The sequence below is a fragment of the Centroberyx gerrardi genome, chromosome 15 (genome assembly GCF_048128805.1).
Source record: "Centroberyx gerrardi isolate f3 chromosome 15, fCenGer3.hap1.cur.20231027, whole genome shotgun sequence".
NCBI lineage: Eukaryota > Metazoa > Chordata > Actinopteri > Beryciformes > Berycidae > Centroberyx > Centroberyx gerrardi.
The window spans coordinates 12,609,107-12,636,683 of record NC_136011.1 but is presented as its reverse complement, the minus strand read 5'-3'; the positions used below and the strand labels follow the sequence as shown (position 1 = coordinate 12,636,683).

The following is a 27,577-nucleotide window of genomic DNA, read 5'->3' as shown; positions in this document are numbered from 1 at the left end:
TGTTAAACATGAGATAGCATGTTTCACAAGATTTGTTGCAATTACCTTAAATTATAGATTGGACATTTCAGTAGTTTGATGGGCATTGCAGGCCTGTCTCAGATGCCTCAGAGTAATGCTGTAGAAGTTATCTCATCTCTCTTCCAAAACGGCAACTTGGCTTTGATAAGGGTGAATTGTAGCCTACAGACATGCATGCAGAAAGATCATTAATTAAGATTGGTACGAAGCATGTGTTTCATGTACGATTTTTACCAAATGTTTCAATTATGTATAACTGAAAAAGATATTCTGTTTGCTTGGAGGTTTTCAAGTGGACTGCTTTCTCGTGTCAGAAAAGACATGAGTTACCTGCTGAGATGGACTGCTTTCCTTTGGACTGTAAATTCCATTCCTTGCACTTTTGGAATGGCAGTGAATGAAAGAACAGGTATGTACAGTGTGTTCGCCGCCATCGACTTTTCTTTCAAAGGATGCGCATTTGCTTTGTTTACTCCTTTCAGTGTAAAAGCAATTGATTTGTTCCTCCTTTAGATGGATCCATGTTGTCATGAATATTTCTAAAATATAATTTGGCCATGTACATTTCCTTAGCATTATTCTTCTAGCCATACATCATCCTGTCACAGAAGGATTCCAGCTTAATTGCAAATTTATGAGCATTTATGGAACTTGTGACTTTTTCTGGTTGCATTTCTTAAACAATTTGACTCAGTGATGAGATATGAACGCTTCAAAGATCTAGCAAGTGTTTTTGTCTTTTAGGTTTTTGTACTTGCTTATGCTAGTCATACATAATATCTTTGCATTAAATCCCCAATCCATGAATTTTTGTGGGAGAATATGCATATATTCTTCAAGTGCAGGGCTTGTAGTAAAAATAGCTAGGCATAATTTTGTCATCCCATTAAAACTCTATAGATTTTTTTCATTCCAATACAAACACACATGTAAACAAAACATATTCAAGATATTTTTCCACTCTACATAATGCTGTTCCTATTATCTTGGGCAATTCACTTCATATTTTTTGAAAACTACCCAATGGCAAGTTCCAATACTTTGATATGTGATGATAGACTCAGCTGAGGTCTGTTTCATACTAGTGCCAACCGTTTTGAACCAAAAATATGCCCATAGTCCTGAAAAATCACTCTGGGTTCCATCAATATCCACCAAGTCGGACTCCCATTCATCTGTGGTGGAGCAGCTCCAGGCTTGCCTCTTAATTACATCACAGATTAGAGTCTTAGCTCTGTTGATTATGTTTCTAAATCTGAACTGAACTCTTTAAGATTGCTGAAAAAATCATGTGACTTCTGTATTATTGTGAATTTCCCTCTAAGAACTTATGTATGTAAACTTAAAGCAAATGCACGGTGGAAATCAATTCAGCGTTTCATTTCCATAAAACTAGTCCAAAGTTTGTTAAAAATATTGAATGAACAGCTGCACCCTCTACAAACCACTTTACAATCTCATTTGCAGTTGAAATACTTTTAATTGCGACTGTCAACAAGGATGTTGCATTAGAGTGCACAATAAATAGAATCTATTTCAAGAACTCTGCATTTTTTGTTCATGATACTCATTTGGTTAACAAGGTTGTTCAGGTGATTAAGGTATATAAAAAAAAAAAGTATTAGTTTGCTATAACAGAGACATTTTACCTCTTGAACCTGCTATAATTGTTCTACCTTTACTTTGACGCAGCCACTTAAAATGAGAATTACATGATCATATTTCTTTCCTCCAGATAACTCATGTCCCCCACTGACAGTAGAGGATCGTCGTTTTTCCGATAGTTTAGATCGTCCCCTAGAAATCACAGGTAATGTATGATTGTTGCGGTCTACATATCATAATGCTTACCTGTATAAATCTACTCACACCTTGTGATCTTGTTCACAGGATTTGATCTCACAGAAAAGTTTCTTCTCCGAAAGGGAACAATCACAGAAGACAGGCCATCATTTCGTTTGGGAAGCAGCCCGCTCATCAAGCCAACGGAGTGAGTAGCGCACGTGTGTGTATGTGTGTGTGTGTGTGTATGTGTTCATGTATATGTATGCCACTAGTTATTGTGTACTGGCAACTCCTGGTTCATCGTGGTTCAGATGTTGTGCTCTGGTTCTCAGAAAGAAGACCTATATACCTGACAGGTTCCAGTAAATCATTTCTCTGTGTGCAGTTTCAGAATTGCTACTATTGTGTCCCCACAGCACAATGCAAACATCCTGGAATACATGCAGTTGCTCGTGTGTGGTGAATGCTATAAACAATCATAAAGCCTAGTGTTCATTTAGATGAACAGGTAGGCTACTGTTATTTTGCCCCCTCATATCCGTGTATAGGTTCTGAGAGTCGAGTCCTTAATTGCAATTCAAACATTGCACTCTAGCACAAAATCAAACCCTACAGAAGCCATCTGACATTGGGGAAAAAAATACAAAAAAAAAACTAGATTTGTGTTCTGCAGACCATGATATTCTCAGGATTTAGATTTGCTTGCCTCCAGATCAGCTGCTATTCTGAGGAAAAAGCAGTGAAGCCATAACTTGGTTTTATGATAGGTTGACTCTAGGTAACCCAGATAGACCCTCCTCAGAGCAATAGTTCCATTTGCTTTGGCTAATAAGGGCAAACTGTGAGGTGAGCTGTTAGACGGGGAATAATTTGAACAGAATTAATATACATTACATTGATTCTGGAAATCTCCTAAGGGTAAAAAGGGGGGACATAAAGGTGTAGAAAAAAAAAAACCTGAGCAAGTATAATGAGGCAGGAATATTAAAACTACTACATAAATGACACACAAAGGTGCCATTTACTGAAGACCTTTATTCCCTGGTCAACTGATGGGTCTGCTAAATGGCTTCACCTTGATGTATGATATAGTAGAGAATGGAATTTGATATCATTTTTATGAAGGTCTATTTAAGTTTTAACTCTGGGCCTATTAGTTGTATCAAGAATGACCTGCGGCATACATAAACCTCCAATATCAAATTTAGCTTAATAGTGATATTTTGGATTAAAAGCATCGAGATGTTCATTGTTTTGTGTCCTTAGATCGTAAAAGTGAAAGAGAACACTCTGTCATTCTTCTGGGGAGGGGAGGATATTTTTAGTATTTTTACAAGACATGCAGCTGTAAACAGTTGCTGCCACTCTCTCTGGTTAGCGGAGGGATCTTTGAGCCAGGTGATTTGTGATCCAATTCCCTATTCAGTCCATCAGCCAGACCCAAATACATCTCCTTCGCTCCAGCTAGCCCTTACCCCAGTCTGGCCCACGGTGCAAGTAGGTGTTGGTTCTCAATGACACTGCTGACGGTTAGGCGATTACAGTGGAGAGAGCGCGATCCCTCTCATATCCAATTATCTGAGTACTTTGACGGGTGATATTGCATGTCAGCTGGGGGAGGAGAGCGAGGGCAAGTGCAGGCGGCGAGGGGCCCCCTGCCCCTGCACAGCCACTGAAACATCTCTCACTTTACTCTTAGGACATGCAGAGATAGATGCTCACCTCTCTAGATCTGGCTAATGTTCTGCCAGCTCCTTGGCACCACACACATTATGCTGCACAGATTGGAGTGGACACTCTCATGGAACATTTGTTTGAGATGACAAATTGCCACAAGAAATATGTATTGTAACTTGCTTCCATTATTACAGTGCAAAGTTGCAGTTGCTGTCTGTCCTCACAAGCATAGCTATGCTTGGCCTCTTTACACCTTGTATTAATTTGAGTCTCATAACCAGATTCAATCCAGATAGCATTTATTTGCATTGCATTTACATCTGGAATGAAAAATAAATCTTCACTCTCCACATCAAACTTTCTCCCATAGTTAATTAATGCAAATCTTGCAGGCTCTGTGGAGTTTGCAGTGCTACTCTTCAAATCTTTTGCAAGAGGAGAGCAACAACTAATTGTCCATACTTGCTATTCTCAGACAGCTAGCCAGCAGCCACATGGGCCCAGCGCATTCTTCTTTGCCTGCAAGCTACAATCCTTTTCAGTAAAATAGAGTGATGACACATTACATTGTCGCAGTAACTACACAATACTTTGAGGTACCAACAATGGCAAAGTCAAAAGCTCTCACCCAGGGAATAACGCTTGTAATGTCAACATTAAGTCACAATATTTACCATTGTTGATACCTCAAAGTATTGTGCAGTTACTGCAAAACTATAATATGTCATCACTTTATTTTACAATCCTCTTCCCACAGTGTTACTTATTGATTTGGTCACTGATATGGTAATTCTTAACAAGTGATATTGCTTGAGTGATATGAGTGACTATGAGTGATGCCTTTTGACATTGAGATTATTAATACCACAAAATATCATTTAGTCACTGCAAAGTTACTGTGGGAATGTCATTGCTTTATTTACAGTCCTCTTGTCACTGTATTACCCATGAATAATACAACCTAATATTAACCCGGTAATGTTGAATTAACAGGAGTACTACACACTTACTGAAAACATTGCACCTTTAATGTTACTATCAGTAAGTACCTGGTATTATAACTTGTTACCACATACTTACCTGGTACAGGTTTCCACATTATACACAGATTCATTACCTGGTATGTATTGTTTTTTAGAACTTGACAAAATAATTACCAGTGATTACTTCTTACCACATAATTATCTGCTACATATCAGGTATTTACAATACTGTAAAATAAAGGGCTACCCATTTATTTACTGTCAAATCCAAATGTCCAGGGACTGTGACTGTTGTGTGAACAGCTCACGCACATTGTATTAAACCAATTCCACGCTTGTCTGAGATAATAAATGAATCTGAAATAAGTTTATTTAGTCATAGTGGCAGGTCATTCGATTAAATTTTAGAAAATGTGTGTGGTGCGGCAATTAGTGGCGACCTATCACAGTGTTGTGTCTGCCTAAGGAATATGTGCAGAAAAGGCGTATGCCACAACATAGCGTTGCTATGATTCAGAGCTACATTTATCCACACTGGCATCATGACAACAGAGTAGTCTTACTCACACATCCCAACACATACGAGCGTAACTTTGTTGGATAAGTCGACTAAAGTCTCTCCCCTGGTAGAAATAGTATCCTTCGCCCAAATCACGGGCATGCGTTTGATATGGCTCGATTAATAGCATAGTCATCTATCATGCTGGCAACCACAGGACTTGCACTTTTAAACAGGAAAGGGGACTCGCACCGAGAGGAAGCTGTAGTCCTTGCTAGCATGAATGATGCGTGTAATGTATAAACTGACACAGCTTCTGCCAATGAGCCTACTTTGATCTGTTGGGGGATGCAGTGTCAGTGATAAGAATGTGAGCCAAATGTACCAAGTAGGCTAATGTTTGAAGTTTGATTGTTTTAGCTGTTTCACGGTGATCTACTGTACAACAATCTGATTTCATTGACTAATTTTTTATAAAAACCTCCTGGATAGGATTTGTTGCAAGGCAGGAGACTAAAGCTGCTTCCGGGAGACTCTCTTCCAGACCGGTAGTGTTGCTGTGACATTCTGTCAAACCGTTGTCACGGATTATATAAGGGGTAGTTTCGGCCAAGCGTAAGACACGTTCCGACAGCGGTGATACTTCCCAGAAAGCATGGTTAGTCATGCTTTATGAAAAATGGAATTAATTGTGTTCCTAAGTCTTGTGGTAGCCAGGGAGTTAGTCAGTGATCTCTCTTGCTTTGCCTGTTCTTTATTCTTACGGATGCACACTATTTTGATGGACTCTTTTCAGACAGTAGCTACACATGCATTGGTAACCATATTACTCGAGTGGGTGTTCTTTACTGCGATTACGGGTATTTCAGTGATGCGGCTTGGTATGAGGTGCACTGCCTCTCCCATAATCACAGTGAAGAATCCCCTCTTGTGTATTATTACTATATTCTCAACCATAAGCCAAATTAGTGTCTGTAAGGCTTGCTAGCATAACATTAGATTACTAGCTCCTATTTGTTGTGGGACTAAAAAAATGATACCTAAAAGACTACTCCATGGCTAAGTTGTAACTAAGAGTTTTGCTCCTTGCAGTATAACTGAAATAAATTCAGTATTGCATAGGAAGTGGCAACATTTAAGGAATTAGTCTGATGTTACATATTTGCTAACAAGACTAAGAGTCTAACAGCCTTGCGACATTGAATTTTTGTCTCTGCTGGGAATTGAACTCAGGTCTCCCGTTTGAGAGTCTGCAGTCTAACTCCCTGCGGCGCACTTTCACCCGCGTGACCCATAAAGTGGTGAACAGAGCGACTGACCGACCGACCGACCGACCGACCGACCCTGCTTTCGCAGGGCTAAAAATATCATTAATAGTATCATAAATATCATAATGCAATTAATCTAAATTATATGTTGTTGGCAAGCTGAGAGCAGTAGCTTGGGAGCAGGGAAAATTAACCCGGACCCGGTCATCCACCCAACCCCTCATTCATTATCACTTATTAAAGCATGCTGAGGAGTGTTTTCTCTCTCTCTCTCTCTCTCTCGCTCTCTCTCTCTCTCTCTCTCTCTCTCTCTCTCTCTCTCTCTCTCTCTCTCTCTCTCTCTCTCTCGCTATGGCAAAAGAGTCAGAAAAACAGTGATCAAAGCTAAATCAGCCTGGCAGGAGCGGGGCTGAGCCACAGATGGCAGTCAGCACAAGGTCAAGAACTTTAACCCTTTGGGCCCTCGGAGATCAAGTGTGCCACACCGTAGACAGTTTGTGTTTTGAAATAAGAGCAGACTTAGCTGGGAACTGTGTGAACCACGGTGTGAACTCCAGCACCCCGATCACTGCAATGCACAGAATTCTGCAAAGCATCTCAATTTTATTCTATCCATTCAAATGCATTATGTTCCACAGTTTTCAGTGTACTGCATCGTCCCTTTGGAGATTTCCCTTTTATAGTTTTCCTGCATTATTTGCTGGCTCTTATCATAATGTTTGTGTTATACATTCCCTACAAGCAGTTATATGCATGGGCAGCACGGAAATATTACACGTTGAAATTATTTCATAAATCCTCATTTTTCTAAAGAGTCTTGCCACTTCTCCTATTCAATTGCAGCTGAAATTGTCCTTTAGCCCTTGGGCAGCAAATAGTCTCCCCAGTCCTCGGCCTCTCACAGAAGCATTTGATTTTTTCGGGAGCTTTAACTTGGTGTATTTATCATTTTAGTCATGTAGCGTTTACACCGGTCTCAAAGAATTGGAGGGGCACACAGTGGAGGAGGGTATCAAGCTCCGAGAGAATAGGAGATGATCTATTGGGGAGAAAACTAATTTCCAACCTGTCTGAAGGAACTCTCTCTCTCTCTCGCTCCCCCCAGGCTGTGCTCTGCCTTCTCAATGACCTTATCATTGCATTATTATTATTTTTGCTGATCATGATTTATTATGTTTATGCTCTTTTCACTTTTGACTGTTAATGCTTTAATGCAATCTCATCTGGAGTTAGGGTTAGGGTTAGAACATTTTGAAGGGTAAAATGTTGTTTTTTTCCCACAAGCTATAAAATTAGGCAGGGGATGGGGGTGAGTCACTGAATAAACTGAAGTTCTTTTGAGAGTCGGTATGATTTGAAATATGATCACATTTTCCCTACAATCCTTATATTTTCCTATTGCTGGATTTTATCAACTATGAACACCAAACTGCAATTCAACTTTACAGATGAACTCCAGAAACTGAGGTCACACACATACACCTATAGCTGTATACTGCACTAGGAATCTCTAACAGCGGTTCTCAACGTGGGGGTCGGGACCCGCCAGGGGGTCGAGAGATAATTTTGGGTGGTCGCGAGATGATTAATGGGATAGAAAAAAAAAACTATTTCTGCTATACAAATGTATTATCATGTCTATTTTTTCAGATTTTTCTCTCATTTTTGCTTTTTTCTTGTGAAATACTTAATAGTTCTTAGCCTCCAGGCCTCCTCTGATAATTAATCAAATGAAACAACCGGAAAAGGGAAAATCATTATTTGGTTGAACTGTTCACCACTCTGCATATGCAGAGTGATGAGGGGTCACTTTGTTTTATGGGGTCACAAGCCAAAAAGGTTAAGAACCACTGATCTACAACTCTAACTATAACTGTAGCACATGCCGTGTCTGTGAGGTATAAGATTGGCTTCATTGACTTTGTTTTTTATCAATTTCTATACATTTTCATTATCTGAATGACAAGGACGCCAGTGTCAAATTAATTAAGTTAAATGGACTCATGTTTGTCAGGTTTATTTATATGAACATCATTCTGCAGCAGGAGGATATTGAAATACTTTATTGATTCCATAAAGTTGATTGGCTTGTTTATTGTTCAGCCACTGAAAGTTTTAAAAGTCTCTCTCTATTCTCTATTGAATTGTTGAGAAGTGTTACTCATGGAACTTTAGATAAGCTCATATTTTCAGACTTGATACGATTAACTGTCATTTTTATGATGGGGTCAATAATTGAGTTGATTGAAATTCTGACAGTGTGGTATGATGTTTTTTTCTAGATTCATATTTCCAAATGGGCTTTCAAGTGAATACTCTCTTGTTACCATCTTCCGGCTAAGAAAAACGACAAAAAAAGACCGCTGGTTTCTTTGGCAGATATTCAACCAATCAGGAGGCACTCAGGTGGGCCCCGTTGTATGTTTTAATTTAATATTACAGTTCCAGTATGTAAAGACATGTTAATAATGACTTGATGAATCTGCGTTGGTGATGAATACCCTTTCATTAAATCCCTCTGCACCCCTTAGGTGTCTGTTGTTGTCGATGGTGCCAAGAGGGTGGTGGAGTTTTCCTCCCAGGGCCTGCTGAAAAACACTCTCCACTACACATTTAAGAGCCGTGACCTACATGCCCTGTTTGATCGCCAGTGGCACAAGCTGGGCATTTCTGTACAGAGCAACATAGTCTCCATTTACATGGACTGTAAGCTAATAGAAAGGAGGCTGACTGATGAGAAGGACAGCGTTGACCCCAGTGGACGCACGCTCATCACCACACGAGTGGAGGACGGACGGCCTGTAGATGTATGTCAGAGGCTAACTTTGTCAAAACGGATTTTTTTACTACACAGCATGTAGCAGTAGACTTCAAGTCTGGCTGTGACTAACAATATTTGTTTTGCTTCCAGCTGAATCCATACAGTATTTAAAGGATAGCACCAGTACTAGTTTTGGGAGTTATTGCCCATCTCCAGTTTCTATCCTTAACTTTCTGTCTACCAGAGACAGACATTTTAAATTGAAATTGATTTACCTTATAAATCCCAATGCCTCCAAAAGGCATATAAAACATGTTTTAGAGTCATAGTTTTTTTTCATATATGTAAATCCTCTATTATTGTGACATGCATGTTACCGCTCATGTTCAGAGATGCCCCAAAATGCTGCAAAAATGTTGGTATGAGGAGAGCTTTGCCATTTGCTTAAGCAATGCATATGAAGATAGAAGTTGATCCCAAGTAACATTAACAGCTGACTGTTGACTCCACTTCAAATTACAGAAGTTTTACAGTTTTAAGTTCCCTAACCCTAAACCTAACCCTAACCAGCTCTGAAGCAGTTACAATTCATGCAGAAGCTAAAGACGTTTGATGATATTTTAGATGGATTTTGGATGTGATTTTGAACTGTATTGCAGGGTATAGGAGTGGCAAGGTAAGCACAACCTGATACTAAAACACTGACAGTTGAACTCTGAACAGTAAAACTTTATGTCAGTTAATAAGGGAGCATGATGAGATGAGGAAATTTTGCTGGGATGGGCCTTTAATGACAGTTCTTTTCTACAGATTGAACTTCAACAAATTCTTATCTACTGTGACCCTTATATGGCTGAGATGGAAAATTGCTGTGAGCTGCTGGAGCCAAAGGTAAAATATCATCATGTTTCACCGCAGTATTAACAACTACCCTTCAACATTAATAAAATGATAAATGGTAATAACTGGTAAAGGGTTAAGGACACTGGTAAATCGAGCAGAACATGCATATGTACCACTAGGACAATTCAGTATTCAGACAAATATTGTAAAATGAGAGCATAAGAGGAGTTTGTCTCTTCCATGAAAGCATCAGTCCAGATACAAACTTAAGTAAAGACAAGGTTCCTCCATCAGCGTTTAATCAATGAAAGGTAATGTTACAGTGATTCCAAATGGAGAGATGACCTTTGACCCCTCAGCATGCTGTCATGTCAGTGTAAAGTTACTTTAAGGGAATCGTCATAACCTTGAGTGGGACTTGTCCACTGAGTACAGTTCCCTAGTTGCACTGCAATGTATGCATTTTATTTTTGTTAATTTCAGTATGGCATATAAATATATACCACTCAACACCTTGTGCACCCTGGGCCGTATGTGTTGCGTTATAACTGGTTTGGATTGTTTTTTTTTTTTTTTACCATTTAGCAGACATGACATAGGAGGGTGTCTAAATGATGAAATCTTTTTATTGATCCAGTGTGAGGCCAAGAAGTTTAATGGGACTCCCCCTCCCCTGGTGACAGCCCAGCTCCCCCGGATGCTGTCTCAGCCGGCCTCACAGTCAATTGACAGATGTCAGTGTTCAGCTGAAAAGGTATAATCAATTCCACCCAATAATGGCCCCTAATTGAATAAGTGTAATGTGTATTGTAACTGAACCAGCACTGATTTACCTTGGATGTAACTAATCCTGCACAGACACTAAACAGCCAGTTAAAGCACATTTATGCCAAAATGCCTGTCCTTGGAAGCCAACCAAAGACAGTATAGGCGTAATCTATGGGTAAACATGAATATAAGTCTCCCACAATGTTTAAGCATGGTAAATCTGTTAGTACCCTGCAATGAATTTAGATTTTTGCAACTGCAAATATTACTGTTACAATAAAATGCAAAATGTAGCCTGAAAGCTTGGATGGTTGTCTGCACATTGATCAGCCCTTTATGGAGAGAGCAGATGGTGCAGCCCCAAGGTCAAGTCCACCCCCACACCAGGCCCATAATGTTTTTTTGTGTTTTTCTTCTGCCTTCATATTATAAACAAAATACACTTCCAGTCGCCTATAACAGTCAAACCTAATTTTTTTGGGTCGTAGTTCAAACCTTGGGGGTTGTAGGAATGGTAAAACTTACAAATGTGGCTACAGATTAGAATGACCTTTTGCCACCATGCAATCATTAAAAAGACTTTTCCATCAGTGGAAATCAATTTGAAATATTAGAGTAGGCACAGTTCATGAAGCTCATGCATTTTCAAGCCATATTTTGTCTCTGCAATAGCCACAATATTGCTTTGTTATTCTCACTGGTCTTCTGCATCTCTTATATAATTATTGGCCATGCTTTGCTGATATTAAAATCCTTTTCATGTGAAAACACCTCACATCTCATGTAATGTTACCCATTCAGAAAACAAAAAGGATATTATATATTTTTTTAAATGGTATTTTCTAAGAACTTGCTTTTAATATACAGTATGTTGTCACCTCTTTAATATACTGTATGTCTTAAGCTTGAAAATGCAAAGGATGTTTTATGCAGAATTTCAAATTGCACTTTGGTTAGAGAACAAGTACAGTTTGTCTACAGTCCCATTGCGAATTTGTAGCAATGACATAGATGTAATTAATTAGCAGTTTATTGAATGTGATCTCAGCTCTCTGGCTCCCTAGTTGCTCAGCTGTCTTCATCGCTTCTGTGGAGAATACGGAAAGTCAGACTACTTGGCTTTAGAATTAATGTTAGCATCTGAAACCTTTGCAAACATAGCTTATAGAGTATTACATGCTTATACAGTATAACAATGTGCTTGATTATAAAATGCCAGAATATGTGTTGTCTTACAATCATCAAAAGCTGTAGCAGTATATAAGTTGCCATATATCACTGTACGGCAGCAGTACATGGAAACTAATAGGTGATGAACCCAGAAGTTTGTCCCCTGTCATGTGACATCATCTAAACCCACTTGCATGCAAAGAGGATTAGTTAGGATTAGTTTAAGTTTTTAAACTTTTACTTCCTTTTCTCAGTTAGATACAGCTCAAAAAGGAGCAGACTTGATTTGTACAAAATGTTTTTTCCCCAAGTCTAGAGGAGTGAGGTGTCTCACTTCCAGAGGCCTGATCTTTCTTTGGCTCTTGAAGTCCACAATTAAACAAACCCAGACCAACATCACACAGCTGTGCTTTTTTCTTGGGAGAGAAAGCCTAGAGTCAGAATCAAAATCCAACTGCCAAGTATAATAAATATCCAGGGCTTTATCTTGGTGACAGTAGTGCAAAGATGTATTGACCTGAGTTTCACAGTACATAAAAGCACACACAGCATCCGTGACAGGACCTCACATATAGTGCAAATTGACAATGAAAGAAACACAATGGACTGCCGACTATTCCTGTCTCTCTACAAATATACTGTCCATTCAACATTCTATATTTTATAGCTATGTGTGTTTGAGCAAAGTGGCATACAGTGTAGCTGCAACTGTAAAGGGAAGTCATGTGAGTGACTAGCAGTGAATTGATCCAGTGTACCATTAGGAATTTATATATAATATACATTATATGTGATATAATGATATTCATTGGATAACATACAGTTTTCCTGAGGATGAAAAGCATCATAGTGAATTACGTAGGGTTGTGCAGGCATTGTAAGCAGTGCAGGATTCTGCACGATTTGTTTGGATAATAAGTAGTCTGGTAATAAATAGTAAATGTAAGATTTGCAGACGTTTCAAATGGATGGTGAGGAGGAGTTCAGAGATTGTTGGGGATTCTGCTTCTGATACATTTTTCAAAGACGAAAGCATGATTGAACATTTAGCTACATTTTCTTTTTCACTGTAAGACATGTTTACTGTCCATTTGAATTATACTATTTGATTCTTTATAGGGAGATGCTGGTCTTCCAGGTTTGGGTGGACTGCCAGGACAAAAGGGAGATAAAGGAGACAAGGTATGGACAATATTTACTTTTTATTTAGTTATGTGTACTCATTTTGTGTTAGTATTTACTGTAAGGGAAATATATAGGGCTTTAGAGAAGGTTAGACATACAAGGTTGTAATTTATTATTATTTATTTAGTATTCACTGCACTCAAGACTGGTGCACCGCCAAATCCAACAATCCAGAAATCACATTAAGGGGTTGCCATACTCAAAGGGATCCAAAAAGTCACAAGTTATGCAAAAATTATTTTAATTACAAAGAGCAATGTCGCATTCAAGTCATTATCATTGTCCCTAGGCCACCAAACACAATCTGGATGCGGGAAGTAAGCAGCAGTCTCCTTTGTCCGCCATTCTAAGTTACCAATCTTCTGTGTTTGAAACGCAGTTCACAGCTGCTGCAACAAAGTTTCTCTGAGGCCAACAATAGAAGACTGGTTGCTCTGGGCAATTGCGTGGTCTAAGTGCCAAGAAAAAGAGCGAGTACTCTTAAGACAAATTCAAACCTTGCCATAAAGTCATTTGTCAGAGGAAGAGGAACATATCTCTCTTTTGACAACTGTTCACACTGTGGCATCCTGCGGAGTCTCATGTTCCCCAAGCAAGGACGCTGCCGCTGTGCCAACAGGATATCCCGTTTGGCAGAGGAGGCAGCAGGTCCTTCAGAGACGTTACAACGCTGTTTTCTTCACAAGGTGAATTTGCTAAAAGTCCCACAAATGTGTGAATTGGGAAATAACACATTTGTTCAATCACTAGAGAAATAGGTGTGGTTGGAGAATAGAAGGATCGTTCGTCCATGACAGCTGAATGGACAGGCTCAAATAGATGTGAACACTAGGTAAAGTGCCCAGTCACTGAAAAAAGTGGGTGTTATGTTTATTGGATAGTTGGAGGAAGATATAACACAAAAAAGAACCATTAAAATGCCCAAAAAGAAAAGGTGAGTGTTCTTTTTCCCCAGACAAATCACATGTTTTGGGGTATGAATCCCCCTTTCAGCAGTCTGTCCTAGTAAAAAAAAAAAAAAAAGCGAGGGAGAATGCGCTTGGCCATGAATGGAATTCATAGGGATGAACAGGTGGTGGTACTGTATGCCTGATAAGACCAGATGGCTTTTGGGGTCAATGTCCTATTTACCATGATGTGGCCCTGGGATTAAGAGTTTCAGGGCTACTGTTGGACTTTTGTTTTTGGAAAACAACTTTGGAAATGCTCGTAGGCACAACAGCTTCATGTATATGAGCATTCAATCATTGTACCTGCAGGGCCAAGCACTGGCATTGGGAATTGGGCTATTTCTGTAACTGTCCACATAATGAGTTGGTTCTTAATATTACTGTAAAGTGGCATTGTGTTTGATGCTGTTTCCACCAGGGCCATAAAACCCCTAATTTAGATTCATTCAGACTGAGTTAGCTTCCCAGCTGTCCGTTAATCCTATAAACAGCACAAAGCAAGTCTAATAAGTCTGCATTATTTATTTTGGCTTCAGAAACTTTGAGTTTTTTTATGATAAGGTTAAATGTGCCATGTGGTTTTTAGGGATTTTAGGGTTGCTGTTTCAAGTTAGAACTAGGAACATGACAAATTTAGCTATGATATGAATCAATCCTGTATTATAGACACATTTTAGGACCTCTTCAAAAGATTCCTAAACGATAGCAACAGCAACTCAGGTTGCAGGTTGGTCATACATGTCTGTACAGTTACTGTCCAATGTGAGAAACCAGTTTGAAGTTTCATTCAGTAAGGGGAAGTAAATATTGCTAATAAAGAATATAATATTTAAAACTCTGTGTGTACAGCACTGGATTGCACTAATCAGATTGCCAAATGTGTTATAATTGGCCTCTAATGATTCTTAATTGACCTAGCAGGGATCAACTCTCGAGCTGTAATGTGTGTGTGTGTGTGTGTGTGTGTGTGTGTGTGTGCGTGTGTGCGCGTGTGTGTGTGTGTGTGTGTGTGTGTGAGAGAGTGTGATTGTGACGAGTGTGGTGGTGGTGATTAATTACTTGCTTCTAATTGATACGACTGTAGTCAATGGGTAAGAATGCATCAGACAATGTTACACTTCACAAAAGGGGGTCATGTACAATACAAGCACTGTGAAAACCTTTTGGTGTCTTAATTCTTTTGCAAATGGTGATATAATCCCCCACTAAGCGTTGAACTAAAGCCTGAGAGCACCCCCGAGGAGCCATCAGCGCTCCTAAAGAGATCTTTTATCTGCAAAGATCACCAGCACACAACAGAAGCATTTTCACAGTGTGCTGCCCTATCAATCTAAATAATGTGCATTGATAGGATTGACTATGCTGTTATGTAATAATAGACAACTTAACACATGACAGTGATTTGAACATGCTCTATCGAGTAAATAGGCCAGTCTATTTTTTTTTTTTCTATTCTATTATTTCAGCAGGCCATGTCTTGTGCTATGAGTCAGCGACTCCTACGACTGACACCTGAAATCTAATTTCAGGTCTTCAACAAATCAATACTTGGCACAATTTGTTTACTTACTGAACAACAGAATTCATATCAAATCCTATTATGGACTTGTGCATTGAATCAATGAAGTTGAGGGAAAAACATGATCTAGGACTACACATTCAAGACCAAATCTCAAGCTGTCACTGTTAAAAAGAAGTGGGTTGAAACTCTGCTTATGGTGGATGTACAGCCATGCCAAAACACTGTTTGGTTTGTGTGACACGTTTCATTGGAAGTAGGAAGGAAGGAAGTTAGGAAGGAAACAAGCTTTTGCAATTGTTTTATGAGGTAAGAAATGTATTCATCTGTAGGTTAGGCAATAATAACACATTAAAGAATTTTAAGTGACAATTAGAACATAAACAAATTCCCATCCTCAGGATATCTTGTAGCAATTTTTTAAATAACAATTTTCTCCAAAAGTGTAATGTAGTGTGCTGAACTCCAACACTTGAAATTGAGCGATAGTCAGTACTCTCACATTTAAGTTGATTAAGCATGTTTAGCATTTTAAGACAAACATAGTGGTCCAGATCTTCTAAGAGGGGTGCAAATTACAACCACAGACAAAAAATTGCTGAAATATGGCATCAGATGGAAGTTTTCCTTCTGATGCCATCTGGGACAATACTTTTTGCAGATAAATAGACTTGTTTACCAGCATGCCTGGTGTCACATTAGACCAAAAGCAGTTTCCTGTCTCTACATTTCCTGACTATACTTTAAATCTTTTTTTCATGTCTGTTGATGTTGTGTTTCTGTTGCTCTTTTGGCTCTTTTTTGCAGAAAAACAATGATAATGTGATTTAATCTGTTCATACAATATTTGGTAAAAAAAAAAAATCAGATATTAAATATGTTCAGAGTTTCATTGACTCAAGTGGTATAAACATGACTACTTCACTAAACAAATATGTACTGGAGTTGCTTCACAAAATGATTTGCAGACTCCTAACTTAATACTGAAGTTTCCTTGCTTGTGCTACTTTAATTTTAAAAAGGCAGCATTCTTTACTGAAATGTCAGTGTCAGTGTTGCTCCAGTTTTTTGTTGAAGTGAATAGGAAAGATTTTGTTTTTCTTTTCTTTCATTTTAGATTATTGTCAAGACAAAGTGGTCATGATACAAATTTCTGAATTACTCCTCCCTCCTCTGGCCAGGAGAGGCTCATCATCCACTTCATTTCATCCTCCTCTTCCCTCTAATCCCCCTGTCCGTTCTCTTTAGCCACAGCTAAAAACAACATTGCATGCATAGTGCAGCGCAGTGTTGTGGAGCGTGCAGAACACTACAGTAATTTGGCACATTATGAGAGGTGAAGACGTGGTTTCTCAACGCACTAAGTACCATGAGTAATGGAAGGAAATTAGCATTCCCTGATTTACTAAATCACAGGGAGTCATTTGATTAAGTATGGTAATCAATACTTTTTACAGGCACAACAGCATTAGTGCCACTCCAACAATTAGCATGTACTGGCCACAGTGTTGTGAAATACTCCCATATACCTGATTTAGGGTTTGAATTTTACCACACTCCAAACCACACAGTTACTGTGTTTGGGCTGAGGTGCACTAGCTTTGGTGACGCACTTTATTTTAACATTATAGATGTGGGGGAAAAAAACCTACTTGGTTTAACTGTGATAGTAGGCTACAGTATATTTGTTAAGATAATAAAATAGCCATAGCCACACAAGATATTTGGGCAATATTTCAGTGCACAATGCTTTGACAATAGCGAAACTTTTTGAAAAGTTTGACGACTAATTGGAGCAGAATCGTCGCCTACATCTTCCAGCTAGAGCAGCCCGTACTACAAGACATTTTTTGACAATAAAATGACAATGGCCATTAAGTGAAAGTGTTTTTCATGTCTTGTGGGATTTTGCAGATGTTCATGTGCCAGCACTTCTGAGAAGAAATGCAGTAGAAAAAACAGTTGATTTTAAGCCATCTGTACAGTATATCAAACACATGTCATGCTCTAAGACAGCCATGTATAGCAATTCCTTTTCCTCATTCACTCTGGCTGGTTGCACATGGATCTGTCTGGTAAATTATGGTAGTGCTGCACTTCTATAAAAGCATATTTAATTCATATAGATCCCTGAACTCCCAAGGGACTTCCAGTGACTATCAAACGCTGCTGCACTCTTTTAGATTTACATTACATTATATTAAATGGGGGCAACAGAGTCAAAGCAAATGTTATTAATAAGGTAAGCTCATGAGACTTTCAATTACTAACATGTGAATCTCATTCGGTATAAGATTAAAAAATTAGTCAGAGAAGGAAGATACTTTCCTTATTATTAACAATTTAGCTTGACTTTGTAGAGATTAATCAAAGGCATCTATGCAATTTAGAGCATTTAAACACGCCCATAATGAGAACTGCAGGCCAATCATCATGACCTACACAGAAAGCTTCTTGGGAAAGTGTGTGGGGATTACTTTGGCTGTATTACTCCAACAGAAAGTACTATTCCGCATTACAGTGAGAGTTGGATGGAGGATTCTAATTCACTGCAAAGGGATTAAACTGCTATGATTAATCCACAGTCCCTCAGGAAATTAAACAGATAAGTAGTGGGTTATAAGAATGCAGCTTACTTGAAAGGAAATCCATTTTCTACGGCCTTGCACATAAACCCTAGTATTACTAGATTTACAGCTCCTGCATGTACATGCAAAAGAAAAAACACAGAGGCATAATGGTGAAATTAAAACTTCTTTCCCTTCTACAATACCCTTAATTTGTTTTGCACCTATTACAACTGTCTCCTGCCCTTATGGCTTGTGTTTTCAATTAGTCTCTAATTCAATTTGCTCCCATTGTACCTCCAAAATGAACAATTCCGGGAATTTTATTCAGGACAGTTTATCATCTCACAGACACTGAATTTGGATTAGCCGTCAAAACTTTCCATTGTTCCTATTACATTCAATACTGGTAAATTATGATTAGCTTTTCTCAAAAAGGGTTTTGTGCAGACGGTTGAATAGAACGTTCAAATTGAGGAAGACCGACTCGCTTCAAAATGCTACGAAACATACTGTACATTCTCATATGACCTATAGTGCTTCCCGTGAGGTTTATCTTTTTCTTTATGAGTGACATCAGCAGCTGTGAATTCATGGCACTATAGTCTTGAACAAATGGATCGATGCAATGTAATTGGAGGGCAAATGGATAGTAGTACATCTTATCTCATGCTCATTATCCAGTCATTGGGGGAGCGATTATTCACTCTGGCTTCAAAGAATTATGTGTGTTTTATATAGATCAAATGTCAAGGTATTTCTAAGAAGAAGACTGGGCATGTTGTCTTGAATAATGTGTCCACCCTACATGGTATAGAGAGACGCTCTCTCTATTCTTTGGTTTGGACAAATCCTCTTGTTCTTCTGACAGGAGCCAGATTAAGCTCTTACCAACAGGGCTTGCACTGGAAAGGAAGATGAATGTGACCGTGAATAGGCATCGTGTTTAATTAGACTATTAGCTTGCAGCAAGTTCTCTATTAGCTTAATTTGTGGCTTAGCTATCTACTATAATCTTCTTTCTCATGTCAACAACACTGTAGACAATCTCTTTCCTTTCCTTTCCTTTCCTTTCCATTGCTTTGCTTTGCTTTGCTCTATTTTCCTTACCTTTCCTTCCATTTCCTTTCCTTTCCTTTCTTTTATTTTCCTTTCCTTTCCTTTCCCTGTCCTGTCCTGTCCTGTCCTGTCCTATCCTGTCCTGTCCTGTCCTCCCCTGCCCTGCCCTGCCCTTTACAGGCAAAGCCCTAATACAATCAAGCTCAACAAGATTCCTTTGTTTCTCCGATGTGTAGCCTTCCAATTGTTGGGAAACATTATCCAGCTCCAGCTCTGCAGCTGCTGGGCCACTTTGTCAGGAACAGCTGTAGGAGCAAGATGGCTGCTGAAATGACACGCTCTCATAAAGCTGTTCACTAATGTGTGAACGAGAGACCTTTCACTAACTGTTCTGTGTGCCGTTTCCTCACAGGGAGACGCAGGGCAAACCGGGCTTCCAGGAAATCCAGGACATAAGGTAGGCCAGTCGCTGTTGAAATCATATCTCTGCTCTTGCATCTCTTTGGAAATAACAAAATGCCCTATCAACGAGCCACGTCTCAGGCTACTTGTCAGCCACTCAGACGACTTGAAAGCCTCACCATCAAAATGCTGAGTGCTGTGTTTGCTCTTAAAGCTGCAGACGGAGTTCAACACCGTGACTGGCACTAGGCAAGGAGAAGTTTTTCATCTCTTTCATTTCAGCTAAAATTGCTGTGTTTAAATGAGAACGTCCTGTCAGAGATCAGTATCATATATCACAATAAATGGGTATAGGACTGTCATTCCATACACTTTAAGATGAAGACAAAAAAAAAGTGTTCACATGGTTAGTCGGACCGGATATTGCATTCCCACTCAGGTGATCAATGCAAGATCGTTTGCAATTTATGCTTCACCAATAAATAACTGCATTCCTAGATATGGAAGATGGGTTAATCCTGGACCTATATCCGTAGAATATGTTAAGCTCACTGTGTAGTGACATATTTGCCCATGAAACTTGATACATGGAATATGGAATAACACTTAATGGCACCGCTCTCTCCTCTTTTGCTTCCCGAGATGAGATTCAGGAGGCAGCTAAAGCCGTTTCGTTACACAACACTGCGCATGAAAAGTCTATATCAAGAGCAACGGCATTAGTAATGAGATTGATGCTAGTGTGCCATGTCTGCCCATTGCAGTATTTTACACCTATACTCAATTCCTCTTGTCAATAATTATTGTGCTGTTTTAGAGATGTCTCCAGGCTTCTGTTTACTGTACAAACCAAGACGTGTGTGTTGTGTTGTAATGTGTGTGTGTGTGTGTGTGTGTGTGCGTATTTGTGTTCATTAATGTGATTACACTATTATGTTTCTGTAGAGAGAACAAGGTATTTCTGGCTTGGATGGTGTGCTCCTGCACAAAAGCTAAGACATTGATCTGTCTAATATTGAGGAAAAAACTGTTCTGGTATGGTTTGCTACAATCTGTCTCAATGACTTATTGAGGCTCTTTTGGTAGCCATACACTAAAGAACAACCTTTTCCTGCAGCTGTCGATATCATAAGACTAATGAAATGGTTGCCCTTGCAGTCTATAATATGGCAGGTTGCTTGAGCTTTATTGGCCAGCTGAAGTCATGAAACTGTATAGGTTACACTACTGCAACACTCCAATAACCGAGCCAACAAGTTCCAAGATATCTCACACATTTCTGGCAGAGTGTGTGGAAAGTACGGGGTGGGTAGCTTGTGAGGAATCAGTGATCAGTAAGATATTTGTGGAAATAAGCCCCAGATGAGATATTTGTGGAAATAAGCCTCTAAGAGCTTATTCCCTGACTACATATAATCTTTTGAGTGCTATAGAACTGTGCAGAGGTTAAAATGAAGGAGTGAGCCCCACAAAGCAAACAATATAGCTGGGACTTTGGTATCTAGTTCCCAAATGTGTTTTTGTATTGGTATCACTCTGGTGCAAGCACATTGTTCCTTGCTAAGCTCAATTCAAAGGAGCTCTGAGTGAGTTGTGGAGTTTGGGATTTACAGGAAGGAACTTCATTTCACCATAACCCTCAGGACCCGTACAGGCAGTCCTCGATGTCTTCCTCACACCGCATTTAGCACAGTATCAATTCAACAAATGGATGCATTTAAAAAGGATTCCTTTTTTATGTCCAGTCACCACGGCACATGGTGGCTTCTGTGTGTGTGTGTGTGCGTGTGTGTGCGTATGAGACGGAGATTTTGTGTGTAGATACATTCTTGTGAACACAATAACCCAAGAACAATACATGATAGAAACTTTGTACTCACACCACAGGTTCCCACTATAGACTAGATGATCTGATTAGATTGTGCCGCACCTTGCTGCATACCTTTGCATATTAATGAGGAAAAACTGATTTTGTGGAAACTACTATACCGTAACTCCCTAATGCTTTAAGATACAGAGTTCATATTAACACCTCCCATGTGTTATGTTAAGACAGACAAGTATGGTGACATATGACATGACAATATTTGCAAATTAATTTATTAATTGGCTTAATTAATGACCTCACTAGCATAAAGTATGTTTAATATCATGGTGATTATAGCAGTAACTACTATATCAGTAACTGCCTAATGCATTGTCACATATTACTCTAATGAAAAAATCCCATTATAGTTGCTTATTAAGGTAACTGTGTTTCTTCATCTCCCCCAGAGTGGTACCTGTTGGATGCTGACAGGTGTTTTGGAATATAGACAGTGTCCGCTGGGTTCATTACAATAGTGAAGCCTGAGAGGAAGGAGGACTGAGAGCTGTGCTGAAATTGTTTTATACAGTATGGTAGATCTATGTAAAAGTAAAAAAATATATGTATGAAGTTTTCAAGGGTCTTTTCTTTGCCTTCCAATTCTGTCATTGCAGGGGGAACTTGGATCAGAAGGGCAAAAGGGAATCGATGGGGAGAGGGTAAGTTCTACTATCTCCCGCAGACATATATTCCATACATAGCACATCAGCCAGATCTGGTTTCGTCAGGGAATCAATTCTTATAGGCTATTCATTTTCTGTTCATCTGTGTGATGCCCTGGGGGCAGGAGTGAGGCAGATTTTTCTATGTGGCTGTTTTCAGGTGGCTGTCATATCTGAAGTGGATCTAAGTGTGTTCTAGCCTGCAACCTCCTTCTGCAGTTAAATTAATTGAAATGTACTGTACCTTAGGCTTGGCATACTGATGAATCACAGTCATTTGATAACCTCAAGCCCCTTCTATGCCATTTCCATTTCAAATTCAACAGTATTGTGTATTCTGAAATTTGCATGCAGTGATTAAACTAATGTATATGTGCTGTAAACCAGGGTGTTACTATTCACCGAGAAGTAGTAGAGGTGAATTGATTTTGTTTTCAGTTAAATGTAATAATAGAAGTTTAAACAGAATCTTGCCTGGGTTTACTGTAAGTGAACAAAGCATTTTACTTGCTCTGTTCTAACCAAGAGCAAGCTAGCACGCACCCATCTAATGTATTAGTTGAACCAAAGGGTATTTTGTTGTAAAGCGTTTGTTTGCTCTTAATGGTATGACTCCACTAGATGGTGGCTGAGCAGATGGTCTGTTTAAAGTGGCTTAATAAGGGAACCTCTTTTCATCACTGCCTTTCCCCTGAATAGACAAATAGCTGCCTCCCTAGCAGAGGTGATGGACCTGCGCTATGCCCTAATGGTAATTCTGAGTGTTCAGGACAGAAAGCACAAAATCAAACCAGGAGTAAATTAGAGTATGCTGAGACAAACATGCAGGTATCTGTGACCTAATCTTTGTTCATGTTGTTAGAAAACATGTGCAGAGTTACTTAAAGTCACAGTGAAATGAAAGATGAAAGAATTATGGAAGCAAGACATTGAAATGCTGTTTCCTTCTCATAGCTCCTGAATGATCTTAGAGATCTTAAAACTCACTGTAGCTCACTAACGTCTTCTGCAGGCATTAACACTACCCTTCCTCTCAAAGACGGGATGAATGGAAGAATATCCATTGCAATATAGATAAACTTGTTCTAATTGTTTCTTCAGATGAGTGGGAGTCAACCATTGTTTTGCAGACATTTTTTGATTTCAGCCAAAAACATCAAAACATCTTAATTTCTTTGCAATGTAAATGAAATTATTGATAGCACCAAGAAGACATGCATCATGAAATCATGTCTGTCCTTTTAAGGACTGTAATTGGTATAGAGCTGTTTCAGTCGTCCCCATTTTTCTTTGTGAGGACAGAAACAGAAAAATTCTACTAAAATATTAGAGATATCAAGAATATCAGAGTTACTTTAAAAACAGACAGTTACATATGAGTTTTTCAATGAAAAAATGATTAAGACAGAAAGTTTCAAGCAGAATCTATGAACTTGTGCTATGAACGTTAATCATGTTGCGGTAAAAAGTCATTTAGCACAAATGAAGTCTGGCCTTTATTGAGCATTGTCTAATTGATAAAAGGAAGTAGAAGTTGGATAACTTAAAGTATAAATCTTATCTGCAAGTTTTTGCTAAACTCCCATAATCTTCTTGGTATGCAAATTAGTTTAAATGACCTCACACAATGGGAGAGCCATAGAGATATAACACTCTATGGGGAGAACTGACTTCTGGGTTCTCCATCTATTAGTTTACAAGGACCGCTGCAATAGCTTACTGCTACATCTTTTGATGATCGTAAGACAACACATAATTCTGGCATTATATAATAAAGCACATTGTATAAACAGTGCTTCTATGTATGTATGTAATATGCTATAAGCTATGTTTATATGTTTATGTCAATGATTCAGCTGCTAATGTCAACTAGCAATCCAAGTAGCTTAGCATTATTGTACTCTTCATTGAAGAGATTAAGGCAGCAGATCAACTAGGGAGCCTGAGAGCTGATAATTAATTAGATCTATATGTCATCGCCATGGATGAGCTGTGGGATTGTGCAGAATCTGTTCACGTTACTTACCCATTCACTTTCCCTATCTCATCAACTCCCTCAGCATTTTCCCTCAATCCCCCCAAAAAGGTTGCTGTGAACAAAGGTAATTGCAAGTTTGCAGCACCCCAAGTAAAATGCAAGTTGAAGACAGAAAAACAAAGATAAGCCATGGTAAGCCATGTGAAAATATGGTGCGGAATTGGCAGGTTATGCTATGGAGAGCACAGTCTGCTGAGGCATTAATCTCTCCCCCGACAGCCAGTGGTGCCAACTCTCCTCCGAGGAAAGGAGTTACTGGCAGCTCAAAAAGTTGCTAGAAGTCGCCAGATGACGTCAGGTGCTAATTTGCATATGAATGACATCATCAAGTTTATTTGCATATACATTTTAAAGAGATGAAGACCATATAACTGGGCCAACTAACTGGAGACCAACTAAATCCACATCAAAGATTGGCAAATTTGTGGCCATATTATCTCAAACTACAATGGAAGAACGTGTGTTCATGAGTCTAGATATTTTTCCTCGGTCTTTGTATTTGGGTTCATTTGTTAGTGCTGGTGCTACACCGGTCAAGAGGAAAGAGGGAGAGAGCTTGTCAATGGGTCGTCTTTTTTCTCCCATTGGCTCACCATGGGCCCCAGTTAACTGAGTATCGGCTGTCCAGTAAGCTGGAAGCCTGTGTGTTTGCTATAGAGAGGCTGAGGCAGAGCCAGCTCTTTCCCAAGGAAAGTAACTATTGGCTGCTCCAAACGAAGCTAGAAGTCACCAGATGTCATATGCTAGTTTGCATATCAATATATTTGCTACAGTCCCCTGCTTTTAGCAGGGGGAGAGGGTGTTAAACTGTGTATGGGAAGCACTGTGATCATCAGACCTCTGTGGATTAGACAAGCATGTAGTGCAAATCGGCCGTACCAATTTGTCGCCAAATGCATTCAGAGTCAACACATTAACATTGTTTCCATGGTCCAAAAAAATAGCTAGACTTGTCACTAGTCGCTTTACACAGGGGGGTCTGAAAAGTCGCTAAATGTAGCCACAAAGTTGCCAAGTTGGCAACAGTGGGCCGAGGATCTGCTGACAGGCCCTCCTGCTGCCCCGCTCAGTGGAGGGAGGGGCCAAGCTGTGTCTGGGAAGCTAAGATTCTGAAATTCATGTTAGTATTCAATCATTGATAATAAATACTGAAGATGCCCATTCCCTTTATTCAACAATGTTAATACGTTGATGCTTCTTTTGCTCTTAGCTAGCTAACTAGCTAGCAAGCTTAGCGAACTAGCTAGACAGCAACCTGCCAAATGCAAATCAACAATGCTGTAGTTGGATGGATAGCTTTTTGGCTAATGCTAACTGAGCTACCATCAGGGATAGATTTGAGCATTTATCGTTACGGTTAATTCATTTAATGTTACCTCCACATGCTTGCACAGGTTTGATGCAGACACGATTAAAGATTGGCCAATTTCTGATGCAATGCTTAAGGAGAGCCTACACAATTTTACTCTGCAATGGATGCAGTTTAAAATGTAGCAAAGTACAATACTTCAGTCAAAACATACGCAAGTAAAAGTAAAATTACACACAAGTGTAATAACACAAGAGTACACAAAAAAGCTACTCAGTTACAGTAAAGACAATAAATGTGACTCATCAGTTGTGAATACTTAGTTACTGAGTCATAGTAGTCTTCTTAGTCATTGATCCCAGTCGATACAATACATTTAATTGTTCAAAGACCTATCCTTCTGGAAACAGTGTATGAAAACAAGAAAATCTAAGAACCAACACAATCTCCCGGCCTATAATGGAATGTTCATCAATCAGTGTTTTCTACTCTGTTCTCTGCTCTGTTTTATTGGATTCCTTCACCTAATCTTTGCATTTGATCCACATTATTATATACTAATATTAGATTTAGGACACTGGACTAAAAGATATGAAGTAACAGTTTGTGTGAGACGCAGCCCCATGTCTCGTCAGTAGGCAGTCAGGGTTACTGATATTGGGTTGAAACCAATCAGTTGACAGTGGGATGGTCATGACCAGTATCCCCAGTGCCTTAATAGGTGAGTGAATTAATTTGATCCTCGTTGACTGCAGTAGGGCTGCCCCTTCTTCACCAATTAATCACTTAATCAGCTGTAGGAGTCCCAGCAGCCAAAGACAATTTTAGTTGACGAGTTATGAGGATAATTATGAGCACATTTCTCGCATCATAAGGTTCACAAAAATGAAATCAGCACTAAACGTAAAGAGATAATTTGCAGGACATAGACTAGTTATTCAAGACCTGTAATGTAGATGTCGGGTAGATTATTGGCTCTGGGTTTGATTAGGCCTGGAATACTGTAAGAACCTTTTTCTAGGACAGAGTATGATTTTTTGAGATTATAAAGGTGTATCATGCTGTCATGCCTGCAGTATGATGATATTGTTTTGCCGGGGGTTTTTCATGATCTCCTGAGATAGGATTGTGCCTGTCAGTAAGTGGTTCACATCAGAGTTGGCTCACTTCCATTTCAATTCAATTGTTTCAATTCTGGGAAAGAGCTCAGTCAGTGAATTAAATATCGCCCTGTTTCTTTCAGTTGTCCATCAAAACACATATTTTTGATGTAACTTAAGCTTAATTCTTGTTGTAATGCTCCTTGTATTTCCTCATAGGGTGAAACGGGAGCAACTGGAGAGCCTGGTAAAGATGGAACACCAGGAAAAGATGTAGGTTACTATCTTTGATTGTAAACAAAGTGAAGGTTGTTATGTTGCGTAAATATATTTGCATGCTGATTTTGGTTGGCCTATTTAATGTGACTGCAAGACTATTTTTTTTTTTTACCTGACCTCTCCCTTTCCTGCTATTAGCTCATAGTCCGTTTTTAAAGCTAGTACGTTATTTAAGGCTCGAGTAGACACCTGAGAAGACAGAATTCTACGTATGAGCATGTGAGCTGGTATCATTTTGCAGATATAAGTCCTGTGGGACAGTAAGAGTGTACACCATGTTATCTTGAGGGGTAATCCAAGTTACATATGTGGTTACATGATGTTTAGCTGCAGAGTTAAGTGTCATAGAAAGAGGAGTCGGGCTGCGCTGAAAGAATATATCTTCTGTGCAAGAGGATCTGTGACAAGCTATGCTGATATGCTCCGACAATGCCTCTCTGTTTAGGCAAACTTTATGAATGATATTTACTCATGCAGAGTGATACGGATGTTTCTAAAACGTATTTTCCAACACTCTGCCAATGTAGTCAGTCTTATACCACGCTGTATGTGGTGGGGTGTCGCTGAGCAAATGGAAAGTCACAAAAGGCATTTCCCGCTGTAACCTCCCTGGCATTTGTAGGCCGGCACTCAAGATATCTATGTTACTTGGAGATCCTGTTCCACGGAGCTTTAAAGACCTGCCATTCAGTATATCAACAATTTCCCACCAGAATTTTCCGAATACTTATTATAACTTCCCATTTTAATTTAGCCTCTCCCCTATAGGCGAAACCCAGTTTGTGGTGATAAATAGCGTACTGCAAACCGAAACTTCCTCCTTGCATTCATTCTGCCTCTTGTCAGACAAGGGCACTGACCAGCA

The 27,577-nt window shown here is 39.3% G+C and overlaps 1 protein-coding gene across 1 annotated transcript; it reads left to right on the top strand.

Annotated features, from left to right (window-relative positions):
- The first annotated feature begins 342 nt into the window (after positions 1–342).
- LOC144542382 (collagen alpha-1(XIX) chain-like) lies at positions 343–26,710 on the top strand. The gene is made up of 10 exons (XM_078288918.1): positions 343–430; positions 1,757–1,831; positions 1,912–2,011; positions 8,516–8,639; positions 8,765–9,040; positions 9,805–9,885; positions 10,475–10,557; positions 12,895–12,957; positions 19,468–19,512; positions 26,653–26,710. Exons 1-10 carry the CDS (start codon positions 343–345, stop codon positions 26,708–26,710), a joined length of 993 nt encoding a protein of 330 aa, XP_078145044.1.
- Positions 26,711–27,577: the final 867 nt, after the last annotated feature.

Bases quoted from the DNA above. Each gene is read 5' to 3' on its own strand.
- LOC144542382 (XM_078288918.1), top strand. From the start codon at position 343: ATGAGTTACCTGCTGAGATGGACTGCTTTCCTTTGGACTGTAAATTCC. The intron at 2,012-8,515 runs GTGAGTAGCGCA...GTTTTTTTCTAG, and splicing joins CCGCTCATCAAGCCAACGGA to ATTCATATTTCCAAATGGGC. The intron at 12,958-19,467 runs GTATGGACAATA...GTTTCCTCACAG, and splicing joins AGGGAGATAAAGGAGACAAG to GGAGACGCAGGGCAAACCGG.